Consider the following 25498-nt stretch of genomic DNA (forward strand, 5'->3'; position numbering starts at 1 on the left):
CTGATAATGATCAGAAAGAGAAACAGAAAACGTGAAAATGCTTACCACCAGGCAAAACTGCCACCGAACAGGCAAGCTTTCAGTTCAGAAGAACGTGGCAGTTAGAAATGTGGTGGAGAAAGAAGCTGTTTAAATTGAGGTTAACAAAGAAGTAATATTTCTGGCCATTCCCATCACTGGACAGACATGCACTTAATCTGCATGTGTATATCAATGCATCCCAGGATTTATTAAGAAACACAGGAACAGATCAATATTGGGCTTGAGTGCCAGGTTTTCACTAAAACACCTGGCTTCGTTTCACTAATTTTCCAGTTTTCCTAGACAATAATGTACACCTATTACATCATTCTCTCCCCCCCACCCCGACCCCAAATGTTAAACATTAAGCTAGATGTCCATCACCTACACTAGCGAAATGCCTCACAAAGGCAGCTCACAAGGGTTGGGTGGGAGGGCCAGGGGGTTTCATTTTCTCTCACGGTTTTCAGCGGGTCAAAAAATTCTAATTATCATCACTTACCTTAGCCATATAGGTTTTTACAGGAACTGCTTGACATATAACTGACTTAGTTCAATTCACTGGCTGAAAAAGAAACTAAACACATATGGCGTGGCTACTCTAAGTTGTATTAACTGTAAAGACCAGTACCCACCCCTGTTCCAAATTCTAAATTCTACTGCCTCATCTCGATGTCACAACAAGGTTAGCTGAAAACCATCCTGCAGGCTGCACTGTGGCTTTAAGAGGAAATAAATGATCCCACAAGTCTCTGAAAAATGTATGGCGAAACATAGCAGGAATCTCATGTATATGGATTTAAAGTTTCTCCTTTGGGAATTTTGCAAGCAAACAAAATGATTTATTTAGCCAATTCAAAGGAACTGTATCAAAACACACAAGGGCCTAGAGGAAAGATTACAATGAAAACAAATAATTCAAAGCAATTTCTGATCCAAAGCATTTTGCTTAGCTCTACAAAGATATGAATAAGGTGTGGTCATGTTTTCTGATGGGAGAGTTCATGACTCCTTGCCTCAGAGTTAAACACTGCTGGAAGAATAGCCTGAATGCTTAAGGCAGGCCTGGAAGAAATGTTCATCAATCCTTTAGTTACTAATGGGAGGATTATGTGTAGTCAGACCATAAAGCATATAAAAACAGATCATTCAGAGTTGTGCTATGCAGGACAGCAGCACTAGCCTCGTGTCTTCTGAGCATCTGAGATGTGGTTCGTATGACTAAGAAACTAAGATTGAATTAAGAATTGATATTTGATTCAGTTACTGGCAAACTTAGAAATGTATGTTTGGAACAACTTGGGTTTGAGAATCCACTTTTGCACTGTATATTCTAAGAAGTATAAATACAGACCAAGTATTCCTGATGAAAATTTAGCATCTGCATTGAGATGTACTATCAGTAGATATACAGATTTTTTTAACACTTGGTGTGAAACGAAATATAAAATATATAGATATTTTTAAATATAATTAAATGTTGAAATATTTTGGATATACTGGATTAAATAAAGTATTCATAAAATTAATTTCACTTTTTTAATGTGGTCCCCAGAAAACTGAAAACAGAGAGCTTACATCATCTTTCTATTGGGCGGTGCTGTTTCAGAGTGAATCTGAAGTCTTGAGAATGCTGGCGCCATCTGCTGGATACACACGTACAAAACAGGCCAGTGAGAAATGGTAAAACCGGAATTGTGTCAACACTTGAACTCTGGGTCTGAAAGGCAAGAGGATGTAACAACTAGGCTCCCGAAACACTGAACTACCTGTATGCTAAGAGAGGATGAGAAATATTTATATAGTCTTGAAATCCTATAAAATCGGACTTAACAGTTACTAGTCAACAGTGACCATTGAGCCAACGTGCAGACTGCTTTGCCATCCACCCTAGGTTGGGTCATCCTGGGCAGTAAAATGTTATTTGGGGATCCCTCTCATGACCACCGGCTCCCACAGGGCTTACTGCTGCCTGACCAGCCTTCCCATCCCTCTTCCACAAACACCCTGTCAAGTCCTCCTGCTCTGCCTTACAGCCATACCCTCTCTCCATCTTTCTCATTTTTCTTCCTTCCCATTTTTCCATTTTTTCATGATTCCAGTATAACTAATAATTCCATTTTCTCTACTGTTCCAATTTTTCTTTTTCTGTCTCCTCTCCCTTTGTCCTACAAGCTGTTTCAGTTGGTTTTGTAGTTTTAGTTCCTATGTTTAGGTCTTCAATCCATTTTGACATTGGGTTGGTTTTATTTATGGCCGAGTTACAGGTCCAAATTCATTCTTTTGCATGTGGAGGGTCAGCTGTCCCAAAATCATCTGCTATTCTTTCCCCATCGGACGGCCTTGGCACCACTGTCAAATACCAACTGACCGCAGAAATACAGCTTTCTTTTTGGGCTCTCAATGCTAGCGGATCTAGGTGCTTAGCCAGGCAGTACAACACCGCTTTGATTCCTGTAGCTTGGTAATAAGTCTTGAAATAGGAAGTATGAGTCCTCCAACTTTGTTCAAGATTGTTTTGGATATTCTGGGTCTCTTCAATTCCATATGAATTTAGGATCAGCTTACCAATTTCTGCAAAAACGGTGGCTAGGTCAGTTGATTTTAATGTGTATTTTTAAAGAGGTATTTGCCTGATCAGACTGACAGAATGACCCTTAGGACAGACAACTTTGCCCTTGACATGAAGTTCAGAGGTTAAGTTTTCAAGAATTTGGGATTTTCGTCTAGTACTACTTGATATCAGAGTGACAACACTGAGAGCAGAGGGCACTGGAGAAATCAAATTTGGAGCAAACATGAGCCTGAACAAGCTACGTTTAAGTCCCAGAACTGCCACTTGGATACCGCATGACCTCGAACAAGTCGTTGACCCTTTCTGGGCTCCAGTTTGCAATCCGTAATGAGCACTCCCACCAATACCACTGAGACAACGTGGATCAGAGCCTGCAGGAGTGCAGGCTCCTTCTGGCACTTGGAAGATCTGCTCTAGCTTGTTCTTACAGGATTTGCTGGCCTGGGAGCCTGCCACAGGAGCCCTGTGGGCCTGTGGCCAACTCCCACCGCGTGTCTAGAGCTGTGAAGACACTGAGGTTCAGCAGGCAGAGGACAGGATGTATTCAGGCACAGGAAATGCTTCCAGAGCTCTGCTCACTAACTCACTGTCAGTATAGATGAAGGGACTTCCCTGCCTCTCACCCCAGCCCAGGTCTATTTCGATTAGCCTTCTGAGGTGATGTGGCTCCTGAGAGTGATGAGAGCCTACAGTGGGCACAGCACAGAGAGGCCCAGCTGAAAAACTAACCCTTAAGCTAAGGAGCATCTCACGCTCTGACTCAGCCCAACAGCCTCCAAGTGGGCCCCTGGCACTTCACACAGCCTTAATGAATGCCCACCAGGCAAGTGTGGTGACAATCATTGAGGATGGCATGACAATAAGAGTGACTGCACCTTCTACCTTTCTGGATTATGAGGTTCTCCTCCCTGGTCTTCCTTATCATTTCAAATGTTATTGCTTAATAGTCCACCGGCTTCAGGGTCCTCTTGGAGACTAGACTACTTTGCCCCGCACAGTGTTCCCTCATTTGCCACTTTGACAGGCAAACATGCCTCCTGACAGATGCTCCATCAACTGATGTGGAAGCAGAATCCCTGGAACAAAGAGAGCCGCATGCTAGTATCTGCAAAAGGAAAGGAATGGAATCCTTAAATCAAATAAGCCAAGGGAGTGGGTAGGAAACAGGATTACAAGCTCCTCGGGGCCATATTATGACAGCTTACACATAAATCCAAATGGACAGGTCTCCATATCAATCAGAAAGAAATGAACAGCCAAGCGGCCACAGAATTCCCACAGGACCGTTCACTTTCTTCCTTGCTGACAAATCCAACCTCAAGTCTGTATCTTCTAGGGAAAGGACAGGAGGAGAAAGATACAATTCAGTCTCTACTCTAAAGTTGTGTTTTCCCCAGTTTGGGAGAAGAAGGCACCATCACAGTACAGACCCAAGTGAGAACGGTTTTGAAGTTCATGTCACTTGTTTATAATATGATATCATATCATCCAGAGTTTCGAAAGTGACTGTGGGGGCTTGTGGTGGGCTGCTGGGGGCAGGAGTGGATGATGTATGTGAACAGCTGGGGTCACGGCTCTGCCCAGAGTGCTGTCCTGGGTCACTCTGTGCAGGTGCAGGTCTGTTCCACGTCTGGCTACCGAAGGACCCAGTTCTCTTTTGACCCACAAAGTAATCTGATGGTGGAGCAAACTCAGGATCTCTCTCGGCCCGGAGATCTGACTGCCTCTTCGACCAGTACCCAAAGGAAAATTCTAGTAAAAATAAGAAAGAGTACTATTAGAACTGATGACTGAAACAGTTGAATTTTTACATTACTTTTCAATTATTATTATATATTAAAAGCCAACTCCCATTCTCTGGAGAACAACGGTAGTAATAACGTAATACAAGGTCTATGTAATGTCTACTAAAATATAAGGAACCAGGCTAAGAAAAGGGAGGGCCTACTTCCAGATGGGGAAAGATTCAAAGAAGGCTCTCTGGAGAAGGCTGGTAGGTTCTGGAAGTATTGCCAAAAAGGCACTAAAATTATATTTGAGAGAGAAATCTAGAAAAATCAAACCCTCAAATCATTTGCTTGCCACGATGTAGGTACTTCAAAACAAAACACAAATTTTGGCCTTTATTGAGTTTTAAAAGACACAAAAAGACACTTGTCCAAATCTCATTTGGTATTTCAGCTCTACTTCTACCAGCAGCACTAACCTAAGGCACTCGCCTATTTGCCTATCTTTTACTTGAGTCTTGGATCTCATCAGCTCAAACAGCACGAGCTAATGTACCATGCTAACAATCTCATCTGAAGAGACATAAATCATAGCCTCCTCCAACAAGAAGCCGCTGTGGGCACCACGGTGTACCTACAGAAAATTCTGCATGACCCAACACAACCACATGCAAATCCAAGTTAATACTGTGGCACGTAGACTATTTTCAACTGAACGTAAAGGAGACTGCTAAAAACACAGAGGACATTAAAATACCAAACCTTGTAAGATTTTTAAAAGTGGCTCCTGAGAAAGGGCATTCCAAAGCTGTAAAGCCACATGAGGGTAGCATGAATTTTAAAAAACTTCACCCAGTGCTTCTAAAAAATTGTCCTTTTGAAATGATGTATTGTAGACGCTGGTCTTTTATGATCATGCTTTCTAGTGACCCTGTTTATAAACAGCCAGTGTCTGGGTACTAAGAAGAAACCAGCTGAAAGATCTGGAGAATTCCTTAAACCTCAAGGGACCACTAAGACTCACGAGATTCATACTGAGATGAACCAGAACAATTTCCTGTGCAGGGCCCCTCACTGGGAAGGATTTATACCTTGAAGCCCATGCCTCATTACCTTTTCCTCTGTCCCACTCTCGGACATGGGGCACTCCAGGCCTGGTATCCCTCCTCTCCTGGACAATGACTTCTACTTTGCTACTCTGGGAAGCAGTACGTGGAGTTGGCACAGCCTCTGGTTCTGGCGGCAAAGGTCCAACGACATCTATTTTTTGCAAGAGAATAAGACATCATTACAATAAAGCTTAAAGCTATTTAAAAAATAAACATTAAATAGAACATGCTAATCTTGAGAGTAAAAGTAGTAACCAGTATTTAATGAGCACCTATCAGAGCCCAGGCAGTGGACTCAATACCTTGTATGCAACAGTTCACGTAATTCCTGTAACAACCCTTACAAAGTCAGTATTAGTATTCCTATTTTACAAATGAGGAAAATTAAGCTCAGAAATGCTACACAAGGAGAAAGTGACAAGAGCCAGGATCCAAACCCAGGCTGGATGGATTTCAAAGTCTATGTTTCCCACTATGCCACCCCGCTTCCCCAGACCAACAACCGAAGGACCAGGAACCCCCAATTACTCAACTAAAGTAAGAGTCCCAGACAACACAAGCAGACTTCGGGTGATGAAGAGCTGAAGCATGGCAACAGGCTACAGGCTATTCACCTCTGGCCAGATTTTTAAAGAAAATGGGTTTTTAAAAACCACTGTGGTGGCACTTCACATGTTGTGGAAATGACAGATGTTCAGGAATAGAGCAAAAACAGAGAAACAGTATGCAGAGCTTAACATGTTTCAGGGACCTAGCATCATATAAAACGGCACAGGTGACTTCCCAAGTCCGCAGTGTTTCTGGTTTCCTTTCAGAGCTAACCTGAAGCTGTGCTGAGAATCAGAAGATGGCCAGGGCTTGGCACAGGCTTCTGTGAGGGCTGGAGGCGCTGGCATATGCCCGACACCCACACCCCCTTCTTCCTTTTGGGAACAGAACACCCCCAGTTTCAGCGGGAGGTGCGGCTGCCTCACTAGACAGGCTGTTCCCCAGCCCCCTGCAGCTACACTCAGGCCAGTGGGATATAAATGCATGGGTTGTGCGTGCCTTCCGAATTACATTCCAAAAGAAGAAGCCGGTTCCTCTCCCCCTTCCCCCTTCCCTAGGGCTGGACCTCGAAGAGGTGCTAGGGAGTAAGCTTCCGCCCGGCAGGTAGAGCAACACTCTAGGGATGGCAGAAGCAGGAAGACCGGAGGAAGCCGGGACTGGATGCCTGTCTGGGGCAGAGCTACTACCTGCCTGCAAACCCACCCCCTCTAAAGCATTACAACAGAAACCGGACTTCCGTCTTGTGGGAGCCAGTCCATGCAGGGGTCTCGGTCCGGACAGCTGAGCCCAGACTACGGTAACTCATGCTGCAAGCCAGCAGGGACACACGCGTACGGTGCTTCCACACGCTGTGACCTTTCATGAGTCGTCCAGACTCATACTTGTAAATTCTTTCTTTCATCTGATTTTGTGACTATATTTCTTCTTTAAAATAAATTAATGTATAATAAATAAAAACATTTAGCTATAGCAACAGAAATTCGGTCCAAAATGTGTGTGCACAACTACACTTTATCTTAAAATATCTCTTCTCTAAGTTAAGTCTCAGTTACTAAACCATGCCGCTCTATGAAGTAACACGACGTCCTGCTTGTTAATATTCTTGTCTACAGAGAAAGATTCTTTGGAGTGTCACTCTGCACCACTCTGGTAATAAACACCTGCTCCCGGCAGTACCTCAGGGGTACTCTGCTTACTTAGAGAATAAAACGAAATGGCTCATTTCCACATTGCCAGTCCTATTCGTTGAGACATCAATGGAACTAAAATTTTTCCTTTTGAAGGTCAGACACATGCGCCACGATGTACCTCTATTTTCTTCCTCTGCTCCATCTTCTTTCGACTTTTTCATCTTTTTTTGTCGGAGTTTAGCAAGTCTTGCTTCTAACATAGCCTTTCGTTTTTCCTTTATGTTCTCTCGTTTTGTTCTCTGATCTGTTGTCTGAATACAACAGAAAATTAAAAATTATTTACTGTAAGCCAAGTTCACAGTATTTCTGTTTAAAGGGATGAAATAATTCGTTTTAAAAACAGACGAATTAATTGATCTTCATGCCACCTCTAGGAAGCCAGCCTTGAGATCTTCAAAATGCAGACCTATGAGGTCCTCTTATACAAGCCCTCTGGAGTGTTTTCTAAGTTTAGCACGTGTTCACAGAGCATCCTGGAATCTTCACTTTCAACGAAACCAACCAATTCTGTTCTACTCCTTAATCCCTTAAATAAATCCCTTAAATAACTCTCTATTTGCTTACCCAGGCCACTCCAAAAGCACCATATTTAAAACCAAATTTAAAACATCAAAATTACATAAGTTACTTTTGAGCAGCTATAATTTTAAAGTCTGAAACATCAAAACAGAACAGCAGTTACCTTCATGAAACTATAATCGCATTCTGATACTGATAAATAATAGTGATAAAACTGTCACGATTTGCAGAAGACATAATATTATATATAGAAAACCCTAAGACACCACCCAAAAACTGTTAGAATAAATGGCTTCAGTAAAGTTGAAGGGTACGGGGGCGCCTGGGTAGCTCAGGTGGTTAGGCATCTGCCTTGAGGTCAGGTCAGGATCTCAGGGTCCTGGGATCAAGCCCATGTCGGGCTCCCTACTCAGCGGGGAGTCTGCTTCTCCCCCTCCCTCTGCCCCTCAGCCTGCTTCTCCTCTCTCTCAAATAAATAAATAAATAAAATATTTTTTTAAAAAGTTCCAGGGTACAAAATCAACATACCCAAATCTGTTGTGCTTCTACAGGCTGCTAATAAGCTATCAGAAAGAGAAATTAAGAAAACATTCCCATTATATCAAAAAGGGTAAAATGCTTAGGAATAAATTTAACCAAGGAAAAGTATAAGGCAATGATGAAAGAAACTGAAGACATAAAGGAATGGAAAAATACAGCATGCTCATAGATTGGAAGAATTCACATTGATAAAATGTCCATATTACCCAAAGCAATCTGAAGATTCAATGCAATCTCTATCAAAATTGAAACAAATATTTTTCACAATAGAACAAACAACCCTAAAATTTATATGGAACTACAAAAGACCTTGAAGAGCCAAAGCATTCTTTTTTTTTTTTTTTAAGATTTTATTTATTTGTTCGACAGAGACAGAGACAGCCAGCGAGAGAGGGAACACAAGCAGGGGGAGTGGGAGAGGAAGAAGCAGGCTCATAGCAGAGAAGCCTGATGTGGGGCTTGATCCCACAACGCTGGGATCACATCCTGAGCCAAAGGCAGATGCTTAATGACTGCGCCACCCAGGCGCCCCCAAGCCAAAGCATTCTTGAGAAAGAAGAACCAAACTGGAAGCATCAGGCTCCCTGATTTTGAACTATATTACAAAGCTATAGTAATCAAAACAGTATGATAGGGGCATAAAAACTTTCACAGAGATCAGTGGAACAAAAAAGGGAGGCCAGAAATAAACCCAAGCATATATGGCCAATTAATTTATGACAAAAGAGCCAATAATATATAATGGGAAAAGGACAATCTCTTTAAAAAAGGGTGGGGAAAACAGGCCAGCCACATGCAAAAGAATGAAACTGGACCACTATCTTATGCCATACACAAAAATCAACTCAAAATGGACTAAAGGCTTTCATGTAAGACCTGAAAATATAAAACTTCTTAAAGAAAACACAGGCAGTAAGCTCCTTAACATCAGTCTTGGCCATGATTTTTTGGATGTGACACCAAAAGCAAAGGCAACAAAAGGAAAAATTAACACGTGGGGTTATATCTAACTAAAAAGCTTCTGCTCGGCAAAGGAAACCATCAATAAAACGAAGACAACTTACCGAATGGGAGAAAATATCTGCAAATCATATTATCTGATAAGAGACTAATACCCAAAATATACAGAAAACTCATACAATGCAGTACAAAAAAAAAAAAAGTAAGAAAGAAAGAAAAAACCCACAAAAACCAATCAAATTAAAAAACAGGCAGATAAAAAGAAACAAAACAAAACAAAACAAACTCCGGCAGATGACCTGAACAGACATTTTTCCAAACAATACATCCAGATGGCCAACAGACATATAAACAGAGCACCATGAATCATCAAGGGAGAGCAAGTCAAAGCCACAGCGAGATCATCACTCACACCTGTCAGAGTCACTATTATCACACAGACAGAAAATAACAACTACTGACAAAGACGTAGAAAAAAGGGAACCCTCCTGCACTGTTGGTGGGAATGCAAACTGGTGCAGTCACAATAGAAAACAGAACAAGTTTCCTCAAAAAATTAAAAATAGAGCTATGTATATGATCCAGCAATTCCACTTCTGCATATTTATTTGAAGAAAATGTAAACACTAACTTGAAAGATATCTGCACCCTCATGTTCACTGTAGAATTATAGCCAAAATATGAAAACAACCTCCGTGTCCATCAGTGAATGAATGGATAAAAGGCGTGTGTGCGCGTGTATGTGTGGGTGTGTTTGTATGTAGAACGGAGTATCATTCGGCTATAAAAAAGAAGGAAATTTTGCCATTTGAACAACATGGACGGACCCTGAGAGCATTATGTTAAGTGAGATAAGCCAGACAGGAAAAGACAAATACTGTATGATCTCACTTATATGTGGAATCTAATCTCCACCCTCCAAAAAATCCCAAAGTACAAGCTTACAGATACAGAGAACAGATTGGTGGTTGACAGAAGTGAGGGGGGTGTGGGAAAGTGAGTGAAGGGAATCAAAAGGTATCTAAGCTTCCAGTTATAAAATAAACGAGTCACGGGGATGTAACGTAGAGCACGACAACCACAGTTAATACTGTACTGCATACTTGAAAGCTGCTAAGAGAGTGGACCCACAAGTTCTCGTCACAAGAAAAAAAAAATTTTGTAACTATGTGGTAATGGATGTTAACTAGACTTAATGTGGTGATCATGTCCCAATAGAAACAAATATTGAATAATTATGTTGTACACCTGAAACTAATGTTAGGTGTCAATTTCACTTCAATCAAAAAGTAATAATAAAATATCTGGTTTATGGCTATAACAGTATTTATTAAATATCAAAAATATCAATCTTTAATAAAACTGAAAGTTTATTTGATGCACTTTGGTCCATCACTGCTCTGAATATTAACTATTAAATAAATATAACATTTCTTTTTTTTTTAAGATTTTATTTATTTGTCGGAGGGAGAGATACAGAGCATAAGCAGGAGGAGCGGCATAAGAGGGAGAAGCAGACTCCCAGCTGAGCAGGAAGCCTAATGCAGGACTCGATCCCAGGACCCTGGGATCATGACCTGAGCTGAAGGAAGACGCTTAACCCACCGAGCCACCCAGGTGTCCCTAAATATAACATTTCTCAGGGAAAAAAAGGAAAGGAAAGGAAAGGGAAGGGAAGGAAGGAAGGAAGGAAGAAAGAAAGAAAAGCCATTCTGAATACTAATTTAAAAAATAGATTGTGGGGGGGCGCCTGGGTGGCGCAGCGGTTAAGTGTCTGCCTTCGGCTCAGGGCGTGATCCCGGCGTTGTGGGATCGAGCCCCACATCAGGCTCCTCCGCTATGAGCCTGCTTCTTCCTCTCCCACTCCCCCTGCTTGTGTTCCCTCTCTCGCTGGCTGTCTCTATCTTTGTCAAATAAATAAATAAAATCTTTAAAAAAAAAAAAAAATAGATTGTGGGGTGCCTGGGTGGCTCAGTTAAGCATCTGCCTTTGGCTCAGATCACAATCTGAGATTGAGCCCCACACCGGGCTCCCTGCTCAGCAGAGTCTACTTCTCCATCTCCATTTGCCCTTCCCCCTACTTGTTCTCATCCTCTCTCTCTCTCTCTCTGACTCAAATAAATAAGATCTTTAAAAATTAACTAATTAATTTAAATAAATAAATAAAGATTAGATTGTTTTTGTAGTACGGTCCAACAAGAAACCAGCTGCTCAAATACTTCCTAACAACAATTCTGAATTTAATTTTTACCTGTTCACGCAGCATCTCTAACGTTTTCATCTGCTTGTTTCTCAACTCTTTATCTCGAGCAAAAGCAAAATATCCAACACCAAGTTGCCGGGCCTCTGAAATAAGTCAAATTATTCAAAAGATCAGAGTTCCCCGATTAATGAATTAGACTCAGGCTAACTTTCCTACCAAAGCAAAAAGAAAGACAGTGATATTTGGCACAAGTTAAAAAAAAAAAAAAAAAAAAAAAAGGCAGCTAAGCCAAAAAAATCTCCTCCTTGTGATTAATAGACCCTCTGTTAGAAAGATACTCCCAATATGAGTATTCTTTAGGCTATGAAGTGAACAAAGGGGATATTTTCAATTTCAAAATCAGAATCTTTTATTTCTACATATGAGCTGCTTCATGAATATTTCCCTTTATGCCATTAGTTCAAGCTTTAAAAACAAAAAAAAAGATTTAAAAAGCTGCAAGATGATCATACCATTTTCACGAATGTCTTCATAATGTATGGGCCCCATTGGCCTTTTCAAGGCCTCTCTTTCTTCTTCTTCCCATTGCTGGCGCTGAAGTTCTTTTCTCATATCTTCAGATAATAAAGTTTTCTCATTAGCAGGACTAACGAAACTAGTAGGGGAACAGAGCAAAACTCTTTAGATAAGAACCGTTGAGACAGCAATGCTTCAGTTCAGTAAGCTGCGTCATGGACAAGCAACTCTAGTGGATAAAGAACACAGTTCCTTACAGAAGTTTCTGACCGAATACCACTGGGAAATTGCAAAAACGTCTTCCTTTCTTTAATCAAGCAGCCGCCTTGTTACCATAGCACACCAGAGTCTTGCCTCGGCACCTGAGACAAGCCCCTTTCCTCCCCAGCCTGGTTCCGGGCTAAAGTGGAGGCAGAACCAGAGCCTCTAGGCACGGTCACCTGCACAGGGCCGAGGAAGCTGCGTAACGCCGCAGTCCAGGCGGTGCCTCCTGGCCTGTCAGACGGCTCAGGGTTCTGCATTTCCTTCCTTGCGCTGAGCCCCGGCCTATCTGAACCTGAAGGACTTGGGACAAGGTGGACCTTCTCCCACCATTTTCCTCACAAGAACTGCGCTCAGTGAGGGGGAATTTTATTCCCTGGAGCACAGGAGCAAGTTATCTCTTCAATGTGTCTTAGGCCCTGTAGAAAAAAATCTGGCTACAAGACCCTTACTTCAAAATGCAAAAATGTATAAAGAAAAAGTTAATAAGCTAACTACCTCTCTGCTCCCACTTGCTACGGGGTAACCAAGTCCATATTCCTGAGCACCTCTCTCCACAGAGGTTTGTTTGCTGGACTGGGCTCACTCTGTATTTTTTACTCTGGTCTCAGGCACCTTCCAAGTAAACAGATGTAGCTGCAACTCACTCCTTCTAGCAGCTGCACAGTACAGACGATCGACCACTCAGGTGGTCCCAAGTGTGGATTATGTGTGTATGCGAGCCACAAAAGAGTACTTCCGCAAATATTTTTATACGTTAAGGAAAAACCTCCTTACTGGACTATCAAAGATAATGAACTAAAAGCAGCCTCACTCACAAAACAATCCCTGTGTCTGCATTTCAGACCCGGGCAGAGCTTTGCATATCACACACTTACAGCCTCCCTTGAAGATTTTTATCCATCTCCAGCAAATCTGGCAAATCCTTTTTCATACAGCGCCGAGAACGCCCTAAAGAATCGACATAATCCACCCTGAAATAAAAGTGAAAACATGTGAAGGCGGCTTTCTACATGACATATGGTTCCCTAAGTTAGAGAGCTGGTGCACTGTAAGAAAATTAATGTAAGCCTCACTATCAAGAAAAAGCCTCCCCCCGAGAGACCATTACCACTGGTAAGAGCATGCTTTTTAAAGTTTCAAGTTGACACACAATAAGCTCATTATGCCCTTTATTAAACCTTAGGTTTAGAAACTGCAGAAAATGATTGATCATGTACGTCTCTGATTTCAAAAATAAATACCCCATGAAGACCCTTGCTGCAACATCTCAGAACTGACTTCAATCTGGTTTAGACAATTCCACATATTTTATCAGTATCAGAATAGCTGTGTTCTGTACCATTCTCAAGTTGTTCATTTTCTCAGTCTTCCCAAATCTGACTTTTGATTCTTTTCTTTATTTCTTCTAATTGGTACAGTTCTTGCCAATTAGAAATTTCTCAAGCCATGATATTTTGAGGACTCATTAATTAGGAGGAAGCCAAGCCACACGCATTTTGTACTGCAAAGGCATCTTGGCAGTGGGCCAGTCTATTATCTTTCACTGTTCGTTCCTCTTTCCTCATCTTTGCCCAAACTAGACAGCCAAGGGAACCAGGCAGACGGCAAGGCAAAATGAAAGACCAACTTCCCACAACAGGAAATATGGACAGATTTTCATGGAAAACATTTCAATTGCATTATGATGCAACAGATTTTTTTATTGTTTAATTATGGGCAAGGAATTTCCCAGGCTTTAGCAGGGTGCTAAAAACACAGAAAGGGGTCAGTACTGCTTGTGCAGCTCAAGGTCACAGTACTGCTTGTGCAGCTCAAGGTCACAGTACTGCTTGTGCAGCTCAAGGTTTGCTAGCAGTTTCTTTCCTCTTACACATGCTGATTCCAATCATTAGCCCATGATTTGAAAACGGAACGTTTGAGAATCTATTACTATAGTCCTAACGCTGCTTACCACAAGAAATAAAACCTCCAACTACACAAAGTAGTTTCTTTCTTCCTCCCCCCCCCACCTTTTTCTAATGAGTAGAAAAAGAAAATCATCTAGCCAGATGGTCTGAGTAATTATTTACAGTATTTTTGTGGAAAGACTTTCCACCACCTGGGACTTAACTACCAAAAGGATTTTACAAGTAGTTACAATTCTGAAGCTTAATTTAAAAACAAAAAAAGAGTTAGAACTGCTTGCAGTGCGTCTTCCTTCACCATATGGTGGCATGTGACACCTTCAATTGCCCTCCAAACCCTTCAAATCACTGACAAATTGCTTGTAATCATACAGGCATTAGTAAGGAAGAAAAAAAAGACATTAAACCTTTCAAAGGAGATGAGATTTCTGCTATGAAAAGCAATCATAGGCTATTCTGTTTCTGGAGAAGGTCTCTAAAATGTACAGATCCCATCAAAACAGAAGTGGCAAGACAGTAGTCAGCAAGTGCTCCGTGTAATCAGCAATCACTGAGCAAGCCCCAGGGAAACAATTACTTGAGGTACAAGAGTAATAAAGGAGGACTCAGAGTCATGTCATCTTCAACGAGCTCCAGGGGGAAGTTAAGGCACGTGCCCATGAAACACTTCCTAACAACAGCAGGGAGGATATAAAAAGGATCCAAAGTTTGTCTCAAATCTTTTTCTGGTAATGAGGCCAGTTGTGTGTCGATACTAAAGAAAAGGTAAGACCCAAAGGAGCTGGAAGCGTATCTAAGTGCTACCAGAGTCCGGGTGAGGCAGAAATCACTCACGCTAAAACGATGAGGAAAAGCATCAATGGAAGAGACTGCATTATATGTACTTCTCTTTGGGTTGCTCGTAGCAAGTACGCAGCCAAAACACCTCGCCCAAAGATAAATTTTTAGAAAGCAGCTAAGCGAACACCTGTTCTATCCCAATGTGAATGTTCTTTCTGGACCACTGGGAACAGCCTCAGTAGTAAGAGGATGTGGGGTCCCTGTGATCCTCAGCAGCTGGCACTGCTCTCTCACGCTCGTAACTGACTCCTGCCAGCGGGGCCCACAGCTGCCAAAAGGTCAAGTGCTGCAAACCATCCTAAGCAGTTCCTAACAAAGACCCCCATGATGAGAATATCTGAGCCGGAAGGGAAGATGGGCACGCTCTGCACAGGCAGGGCAGTGGGCAGGCACGGTCATTCCCAGTCTTATATTAAGTAGAGAAAATCATCAGAAGGGAGTTTTTATTTTGGTCTCTTGACTTATTGATGTATTGGTCTCATAAAAAAAAGACAAGTTTGGCTTCCCCATCATTCACCTACACGTAGATAAAATTCAGGATAATTTCAGTAAAAGTTTACCAAATGTCTGTTTATGCTCCACAGACAACAGTTTTCTCGGGTAGCTTAGAATACTCTGATTTCCTGAGGGAGTTCAAGGCAGAACAACCCCGTTTTACATGTGAGGAAACAGCCTCACATGTGAGGAAACAGCCTCAGCAAGGATGGAACTCCATCGAGGTCATACTGCCAGTGAAACGTGGAGCTAGTGCTACGCAGGTGCAAGGTCCGCAGCGCCTACGCCACACTTCCGGAAAATGGCCCAGCCAGGGGAAGGCTACGGGACCGGCTCTGCCTGCCCCTTTGCTATGGGGATGAACATCACCACCGGCTAGACAGTGACTCTCCATGGGCAGCAGCCTGGGTAACAAAGGAACATGCTTCTGTCTAAACAATTCTTCCACACCAATGAAACAGGTGTATCAATGCCTTTTGTACTTGGCTCAGTCTTGTAATTACTACTTCTTTGAAGTTACTATTTCTGCATCTGTAAATCCAATCTTAAAAGAAAGAAAACGGAGGAAGAATAAGGAGAAATGGTTTGATAACCCCCAAACAAATACACTTTTGGAAAATAAGTGCATGTCGGGACGCCTGGCGGGCTCAGTCAATAGAGCAAGGGATTCATGATCTCAGGGTCATGAGTTTGAGCCCCATGTTGGGTGTAGCGATTACTTAAAAAAAAAAAAAGAAGTGAACACAAGTCCGAGAATGTTAACATGACCAAATTGTGTCATTATCACCAACCATTCTTCGCTAGGGTCCTGGGGAGGGGGTATATCTTTTTCAGAAAGATTTTCTTCATCATCATCTCTTTCTGCTGCCTTTCTAGAATCTCTATTGGCACCAAACATCTCCATTTCTTTGTGTTTGTCTATGATCTTCTGCGTGAAATCCACAAGGTACATATCCTCCACTTCTTCATCTAGGACAGAAAAATCAATTTTCAGATTTTGGACATTGTTTTCAAAGAAGTAAAGCACAGATGGAATTGATATGAAGCAGTCACACTCACTGCTGGGCAGCTACACTAGTCGATGTATTACCACCGCCTGAATACTTCAAAGACACAGAGCCACCACGGACCTGACGGAGAAGCTGCAAATAGGCCGTGAGAAACACGTACCACACAAAAAAGTCTTAAAAGTGCTTAAAGTCTTCTGTTGCCTCGTCAACAGAATGAGTGAGTAATTCGGTCTCAGAATGCAATTTTAAGATCAAACCATTTGATTTCAAGAGACTCAACCACCCAAGGACATGATGCCGAAGCAGAACTACAGTGCTCCTGTCGCCGGACCGGAGCAACAGACCTTTGTTGCTATGTATTCCTTCCTAACCAAGGGGCTACATTACTTAACCCTAATTATACTGCTGTGGTATGGTGTTTTAAGGGTCATTGTATAGGGTAAAAGAAGTCATCTGAATTCGTTTCGACCCAAGGAACACCACTTTCAGGCAAGGCATGGTGCCAGGATCTGCAGGGCACACAGGTGCCAGGATCTGCAGTGGCCTGTGATCTGCCCGAGCTAAAACACACTGAAAATCAAATGACACGCCATGACTTTAATTTAACCCAGGACAGTTGATATACTCACAATAAGTTTTACGTGAAGTTTCACTATGCTGGATTCTATACAGTCGTTTCAGTTTTTCTCTGAGGACAGTATTAACCTGTAAGGAGCAGATACTGGGCTCCACGTCGCCCGGTACTGGTGTTAAAGCATACAGGGGAGAATAACCGAGGCTCCAAAACCCAACTTGCCCAAACACACAGGGCCGCTATGCCCATCAGGAGGTGGGCCTGCTGTTTTGGACAGAACCAAATCCCCACGTCCACAGGCCTTTGGACCTGATTTCTAGATTAACAAAACAAATCAAGTTTGAATCAAAAGTAAAAGACTTTATTTTTTTTAAAAGCCACAAAGTAACTCACATGAGAAAGAGATGTACTCTCCCAGAGCAGGGTTATAAGACCACATAACAGTGAGGCCTCCTGGTTAACGGACACCCTGCTGCTTCATCAGGAAGAAGACATGGCCTCTCCCCATGTCCCCTAGCTTTGAGAGTGCCTGACTTTCCCACACAGAGCTCCCTGCCACACAGGGAACATGTCTCTGCCATCTGGGAAGAGGGAGTTTGGCTGTCTGGGCAGCCAATGACCAGGGTTCCAGCCCTGCCTCTCTCCTGCTGCCCCACTGCCCAGCCATGCTAGTCTGTCCTGCCAACACTGGCCCTCTCCTCCCTCTATCAGAGCCCACCTTCTCCCTAAAGACTTCCCCACATGCCTTTTGGTAATGAAATACACACTGCCTTGTAAAATCTCTTCTACTGCTATCTAACTGTAGGCTGGGTTTTATTTTTCTGGAGGGTATGAGGAAAGGGGGATCTTCTTATTCTTTTAGAAGCAATTACAGGCACATCACAGAAAAGACAGAAAATGAGGAAAAGGAAACATAACTCCGACACCCTGATATACCCAGAACTCCTCCCAGTCTTTTCTTAACATAGCTATAATGGTTTATAATGGTAGTCTATTTAGACCTCATTTCCTACCTTTGCTTTGTTCTGCACCATTGGCCTCCATTGACGACGACCCCCTTGAGGGCAGAGGCAGAGAATCTGGCTTATACTGCCCTTGCTTGTTCCCTCGGAGCACCTAACACGTGGCCTGGCACACACTAGGCAATCAACAATTACTGTGGATTTTCTTGTCTCCGTGCCGGCAGAGAAAGTAAATCTGTATTATTCCTTAAATTTCCTCCCCATTCTTACGGTTATTCTAACAAATAACATAATACTACAGGGCTGTATGAGTTACAGAAAATAAAGAAGTATAAATAAATTACTGTATTTACCTATAAAGTCTCCTTTAGTCATTTTTTCATATAATTTGGCTTTTTCTTCCAATTTCTCCCTAGGAGAAAAAAGAGAAGTATTAGAAATGGTCCAACACCTGCCACTCCTGCTAAGGCTGCCTGACTGCCACGCCCTGCACAAGAGGCCCAGTGTGATGATGCGGTGGCTGTAACTCGAGCTGACCACCCCGCCCTAAGGGGACGCTCAGACCCAGCGATGCCCACTTTGCCAACTAAATGTCAGTTCCGTGAGAACGGGCCCATATTTCTCTTATTCATGACTGTATCCCAGGGCCTAAAACAAAACCTGGTACAAATTCTCAATCAGTATCTGAAAATACAAAATGAAGTAAGATTCCAGATGCAAATGCCAAGTACAACTAAGTTAAATACCAAAAAAAGGAGAGAGATGTCTAAACAAAAACATTTTCTATACACAACCTTCCAAACAGATCACCAAATTCAACGTAAACTCTTTGCATTATTGTTTGCAGACAAGGGTCCCTGGTCATCCATGGCTTATTAGGTTTCTCTAAGGGAGTTAAAGACCAACTTCTTACAAGTCTCTTAAAAATACAGTATCTGACAAATGTAGTGACCCGAAGGGGCACCTGCACCCCAATGTTTATAGCAGCAATGTCCACAACTGCCAAACTATGGAGAGTCCAGATGTCCATCGACAGATGAGTAAAGAAGATGTGACACACTGACACACACACACAGAGGAATATTACACAGCCATCAAACAATGAAATCTTGCCATTTGCAATGACGTGGATGAACTAGAGGGTATTATGCTAAGTGAAATAAGTCAATCAGAGAAAGACAATTACATGATCTCATTCATACGTGGAATTTAAGAAACAAAACTGAGGATTGTCAGGGAAGAGAGGAAAAAATAAAACAAGGTGAAATCAGAGAGGGAGACAAACCATAAACCACCTCACTTCATAGATAAGAAGTCTCCATGGAGAAGCAACTTGCCTAAGGCCTTAAACCCTCATGGAACTGCCCCTGCCTGTTCTGAGCTCCGGGGAGACGCAGAAGTCCTGCAGACCAAGGGAAGACTTGACTCCTCACAAGCAAGTGAAGCCAAAGTATTACGTTAACAGGTCACTGGACAGAAAAAATCAGCAAAGTACCTGGGAAAACATTTTTAAATGTATAAATGAAACTTCACCTTTCAACAAATTAGAATTCTGAGAATATGTCCAGCAGGTGAGAAAGAGGTCTCAAAAATTAACATAACCCATGTCTCCTGGGAACAGGTCAAACGCCAAGAAAACCAATCCCCCAAATGTGCTAATATTCTGCCTCTTTTTTTCTAACCCAGAAGAGCGACCTTAGTGACCACTGTTTGTAACTGCAGTTTTTATTATGCAATAGATCCAAAAGCACGAGTCTTGACCGACATTAAAACTCGGGATTCTGATTCTAGGGTGACGCTGCAAATAAGGGAGAGTTCTTTACAGAAGAATGCCAGCTAATAAATGGAATGAAAAATCCAGATAAAAAGGGAATGGAAGAATTAGAAAAATCCTCACTTTGAAATCACCAATGTAATAACTCTGTGGAAATATGTTGGTGAACAAGATATTCATAGTCTCAGGGTTTCCCTCCTTAGATTATTAATTACAAATGGTGAAGAGTACCTTTACAGTGGAAAAATCTAGCAGGCCCATCTTAGCCACGATCAAACTTCATCACCAATAACACCTCAAACCGACACTGTGAACCTTCAGGCGTGATCCAACAGGAAGGACACATCCCGTACGCCATATTCGTAACCAAAAGCAGTTAATGGGACTGTAATCAGATTGTCGGGCCGGGCCTCTTCAAGAACGGCGATGGTGTAACAGACCACAAAAAGGCACGGGAATTAGTCTAAAGAGACTAAAGAAATACGCCATCCGGGGCGCCTGGCTGGCTTAGTCAGAGGAGTGTACAATTCTTGATCTCAGGGCTGTGAGTTTGAGCCCCACGTTGGGTGTGGAGATTACTTAAAAAAATAAATAAACTTTTAAAAAAAGAAGAAAAGTCATGCTATAAACAAAATTTCTCCCTCTTAAAGAGAAAAAAAGAAAAATATGAAAACTAAATGCAATGTGCAATCTTTGAATTCTGGATTAAATTAAAAAAAAAAAACACAAAACTGTAAAGGGCTTAATTGTACCAGGATAATTGGTGCCCTCTGCCTATAGACTATGTAACAGGTAATACTATTTTATTAGTGTTCAATGTCTTGGGTACGATAGCATTACTGTAGTGATGTAGGAGAATGTCCTTGTTCTTAGGAGATACATCCTGAAATATTTTGAGGCAAAGTATCAAGATTTTAACAAAGCTTCTCTACACACACACAAAGAGGAGAGAGAGAGAGAAAGAGAGAAGCAAAAGCAAACGTGGAAAAACATTAATTGGTGAACTAAGGTAAAGAGTATTAGCAGATTCATTGTACTCTTCTTTCAACTATTCTGTTGTTTTCAAGTTTTTCAAAATAAAAAGCTACGGGGCAAATTTCGTTTCTAAATGCTACTGTCATATTACCCAGTAGCCCAGAGCCACACCACCATGGGGACAGTTCTTAAACACCTGCTGATAATCTTAGTGCCTAACAAAGGCTCAAAGTGGGACTCTGCTTCATCTTTCAGACCGAGGTTATGTCCTCTCTTCTTAGAAGACTACAAATACATCTGCAAATTATATTATTTTTAGAGTCTATTTTATATTCATAGATTATATGACCGAAAAGATGACAAAATTAAAATTGTAAATCTGTAGCCTCAGAGGCAACCACAGCTAGCAGAGCTTAACTTTACCTTGCTTTGTCTAAAGTCTTCTGTTCCTCGATCTTCTGTTCTGCGTCCTTCTCAGCTCGATTTGAAACTCCTGCATTCTGTTTGCTCCAGATACTTGGTTTCTGCAGCGTATTTATTTAAAACGACAAAACAGAACCAAGTGATTGCAAAAAAAAATCTCTACTTCCACATCAGAAGGAAAAAAACGGATTAGATCTTATGAATCAATGGAGAAAACTAGCTCTGACAGCCAGCCTGTGTTGTGCAAAGAGACTCTACAAGGGAAAGCTGAAGTTGAAAAAAAAAAAAAAGCCCTAAATTATATAAAGAATCCTTTACACGACTACAGAGTTACTTATCTATTATCTCCTGAATGATTACAACTTAATTCAAGAGGTTTAGTAATAGAAATAATAAATACCACAACCTATTCACAACTACCAAGACCCTGATATTTTCTGCTGTATTACTATATCATCTAATTGTTTATCTGTTTGGATTAATAATACCTATACAGCTGATCTTCCATGAGAATGTACAAAAACCACTCATTAAAACATGCACTCTTCCAAAAGAAGTGCTAAGTAATTACAGTATGTGCTTTTAAATGCTCTAATTTCTATTTTAATATAAAACATTTTATGCAGATGTTTAGCTACAAGGGATTTTCCCTTTATTTCTACATGTAGCAGAGACCAGGACATTTTCAAAAAATCTAGGTATGGTATAATTCCTCCGTGCTTGGAATTAATGGAGATAACTAGATCTTATTTTTACCTTATTAGTTGTTTTTGGTTTTCCCAAAACTCCAGAATCTTTTAGAAGTTTTTCTTGTTTGAATTCTTCTTGTTTTCGGAAGAGTTCAGCCTTAAGGTCTACCAACTAGGATAAAAACAATAAGCAAACAAAAACATTTAATTAATTCTAATGAGTGACTAGATTTCCAAGTTATTGTAATTCTCAAAACAAGATTTAAAGTTCCTATAAATGGACAAAAATGGATACAAAATGAAATGTCTGAATGTACAATCCAGTGGAAAATAAAACCAAGTCACACTGCGTTCGCGCTCTGTTGGTAATGTATTTCTACCCTAACCTTCAATACTGGGCTAAGGGGAGAGTGATTAAGCAAAGTAAATGAAGTCTGCATCTGTTAGATTCAGATTGAACTAACAACTTTAAATACCTTCTCTTTGCCTGACACTGTACTTGGCTTTTTTTATATTGTAATCTCATTTAATCATCACAATTTATTATTTCTGCAGAAAAATGTCTTTGTTCAGCAACTATCTGAGCACTGAAGAACAGGATACAAACATGAATAGACATTCTCCTGTCTCAAACAGTTACAACCTGATTTTAAAAAAAAGGTAACTTATAGTACCAGTAAAATGTAATAAATGACTTTACGAGTGGAAGAAACAGGGGCACCTCACTGGCTCAGTGGATGAAGCATGAGACCCCTTGATCTTGGGGTTGTGAGTTCCAGCCTCACATTGCGTGTAGAAATTACTTAAAAATAAAATCTTTAAAACCGAGGGCGGGAGCGCCTGGGTAGCTCAGCTATTAAGCATCTGCCTTTGGCTCAGGTCATGATCCCAGGGTCCTGGGATCGAGTCCCGCATCGGGCTCCCTGCTCCTCGGGAAGCCTGCTTCTCCCTCTCACACTCCCCTTGCTTGTGTTCCCTCTCTTGCTGTCTCTGTCAAATAAATAAATAAATAAAATCTTCTAAATAAATAAATAAATAAGGGGGGATGGCAGAAGAAAACAGCATAAAAGTTCAGCTACAGGAGCATTTCCTTCTATCCACAGTGATCAGAGATAGCTTTGAGCTGAGCTTTAAAAGACAGGCAAGGGGCGTCTGGCTGGCTCAGTCAGAGGAGCGAGCGACTCTTGATCTCAGGGTCATGAGATCGGGTGTAGAGATTACTTAAATAAATAAAACTTAAAAAAAAAAAGACAGGCAAGATTTCAACAGTTAGAAATAAAGTAGACTGAGTGAATGAGAAGAGCTCCAAGTTTATGTATGTTCTAGAAACTGTAAATTTAGCTGAATCATAGGGTTCAAAAACAGGAAAGCCAGGGCAAAGGAAACAGGGCAGTTCGGTGAATATCCATGTCTACCTCTCACTTATACCAATCACCACTGTCTACTCTGCAAAGAAAGATAAAATGACAGTTCCCTTTTTAAAGGTCCAGATACAGCTTCCTATAAATCAGATACTTATAAAGCCCAGCATCACGGACTGACTTTTAAGGGAAATCAAAATGAGTTCAATAATTTCTATTTTGGAAGACATCAATTTAAAAGCAGCCTTGGCAGGGATTTAATAATGCTAAGGGCAGTTTCATCCCAGGACCGAATACTCTGTTTCTAAACACAAAAACTTTAGAAGAAGGGTCTTCTGAGCCTTCTTAACTTTAACAATTTGTTAGCCACACATTTTCCTCTTCTATGACTACTTTTGAGTTTTAAAAAGGAAGGTGCTCCGAGAACTGTCCATTTCCAGATGGCATTTCTACTATGGTTATTGCTAATTTTAACCTGTCACAATAGAATATCTTTAAAATTTATAGTTTTGGGTCCTTATGCTCAACCATAATAACTTGTACTAATTTTCAAGATTAGACAAGGAAAAGAGACTCAAATATTGGGACACATAGTTTTCTTTTGCACTCCTTTTGCATCCTAATACTTTGCAGTAAATTGAAGATTAAATAAAGATTAGGCAACTTGCTCTGGTGTAACAGAAAAGGCAATAACTATGAAGACAAACAGCCTGAGTGCGCCAGTTCTATCACTAAGAATTCTGTATGTAAGCTGGGGAAGCCACTTTCCCTTACTGGGCCTCAAGTTTATCAGCTATAAAACACGGATATTAATAGCACCTACTCTCTAAAGCAGCTGGGAGGATTCAATGAGATAGTGCACAGAAACGTACTCAGAGCAGGTTTTCTTCCTAGAAGTAGCTGGTTTAACAAAACTGCTTACATGCTGCTAGACCTCACAACCCGCAGGCACCGCAGCCTACAGGTGCATTCACAGCTGTTTAGTTCCTGGTCGGGACGCTCTCGGATCCCGGGGAATAAGTCACCCTCTCTCATGTTCTCATGGTTTGAGGCTGGTCTCTGGACTGGCAAGGAAACGAGAAAGGGGAATGTGTCTGCACAACAAGCACAGAGGGAGACAGGACTGGCAAGGAGGCCTAGCCCGGTTGTCGCAGAGGGGAGGCAGGGGCACTCTTAATCGGGAAAAGACACCAGGTTCAGGTCCATATCTATGGAAGGAATACTGGTCCGGGTGTACGTCCGAGGGGAGAAGCCAAGAAAGGGGTCCTGTAAGTAAGAAAGTTAGCCCGGGTCCCCCAGATGAGAAAAGCCAGGTCCGGGTTCCTGTTTGCAGGAAGGCCAGGTCTGGGTCTCCCGAGTGAAGAAACAAGGTAGAAATTCTGGTCTAGTGGAGATGAGAATTCGGAGCCCCGTATTATCATCTGTACGCGCACTCACCGAGGAGGCCGTAACATCCAAAGGCTTTTTCCTTCGGTCCATTCCGGCGCCAGAGTGTCTCAGCGCAAAGCTGAACCCGGCACGAGTCTCCCGCAGGCCTCAAATGTCTGCGTTCGGCACAACCGGAAGTGTCTATAATAATAGCGACGATAAGTATGCGACGCCACGGCGCCATCTTGGAAAGGTCCGATGTTGTGCGTATTGCGCCTGCCACCATTTTGAGAGAGTCAAGAATGCCCAACGTTAAGGCCATCTTGAAGAGAGAGGAGGGATAACAAGGCTAGTGTTGGCGCCATCTTAAGAAGGGCGGAATGTGGCTTTCAGAGCAATGGACGCCATCTTGAGTGGGGCGACTGGGTGCTGGGGTGGCGCCATCTTGGGGAGGGCGTAGTGACCCCAAACGTTCTTCGGGTGAAAAGAAAGGTTTCTTTTGTTAAGACTGGAAAGTTCTAAATGCCACTTGAAGTACCTTTGGTATGACTGGCACTGTCTGGTGCTTTTCACACATTAACTTAATTAATTCTCACAAGAGTCACATGTGATATTATATAGGATTATTATATTCATCTTGGTAGAAATAATAGCTAACATTAATATAGTGCATACTATGTGCCACTTACATATTTCAGCTGGTAAGAACATGAACTCCAGAGGCCAATTTCCTGGCTTCCAATCCCACTTACTGGCTATGTGACTTTGGGAAAGTTACTTAACTTCTCTGTGCCTCAATTTCCAAATGGGAATAAAATAATACCTACTTCATGGGATTTCATGAGAACGAAATGAGTTAAATGAGCTAGTATTGACAAAAATATTAATAATTGTGTTAGACTAATGACCCTCCTGCCAGAGATGTCCATCTTTTAATCCCCAGAACCTCT

General features: G+C 41.8%; 1 protein-coding gene across 2 annotated transcripts; it reads right to left on the reverse strand.

Annotated features, from left to right (window-relative positions):
* Nucleotides 1–841: 841 nt before the first annotated feature.
* On the reverse strand, nt 842–24748 carry CCDC174 (coiled-coil domain containing 174). 2 transcript variants are annotated; one of them, XR_007191782.2, is made up of 12 exons: nt 24618–24748; nt 21887–21991; nt 21131–21231; nt 18312–18370; nt 16204–16381; nt 13049–13144; nt 11906–12048; nt 11442–11536; nt 7290–7422; nt 5437–5583; nt 3479–4348; nt 842–1741 (listed from the first exon to the last, which is right to left on the reverse strand). XR_007191782.2 is itself a non-coding variant. In XM_026501431.4 (11 exons), exons 1-11 carry the CDS (start codon nt 24657–24659, stop codon nt 4050–4052), a joined length of 1398 nt encoding a protein of 465 aa, XP_026357216.1. In that variant the 5' UTR covers nt 24660–24748; the 3' UTR covers nt 842–4049. The 2 variants fall into 2 exon arrangements, 1 of the variants encoding a protein (XP_026357216.1); XM_026501431.4 differs by having other exon boundaries at nt 842–4348.
* Between the last annotated feature and the right edge of the window lie 750 nt (nt 24749–25498).

The sequence above is a fragment of the Ursus arctos genome, unplaced genomic scaffold, assembly GCF_023065955.2.
Source record: "Ursus arctos isolate Adak ecotype North America unplaced genomic scaffold, UrsArc2.0 scaffold_14, whole genome shotgun sequence".
Lineage (NCBI taxonomy): Eukaryota > Metazoa > Chordata > Mammalia > Carnivora > Ursidae > Ursus > Ursus arctos.

Coding starts and splice junctions, on each gene's coding strand:
- CCDC174 (XM_026501431.4), bottom strand. CDS start 24,659: ATGGACCGAAGGAAAAAGCCTTTGGATGTTACGGCCTCCTCG. Junction 13,145..16,203: donor CAGGACCCTAGCGAAGAATG/GTTGGTGATAAT, acceptor CTTTTATTTCAG/GGTGGATTATGTCGATTCTT. Junction 11,537..11,905: donor TGAAGACATTCGTGAAAATG/GTATGATCATCT, acceptor GACTTATTTCAG/AGGCCCGGCAACTTGGTGTT.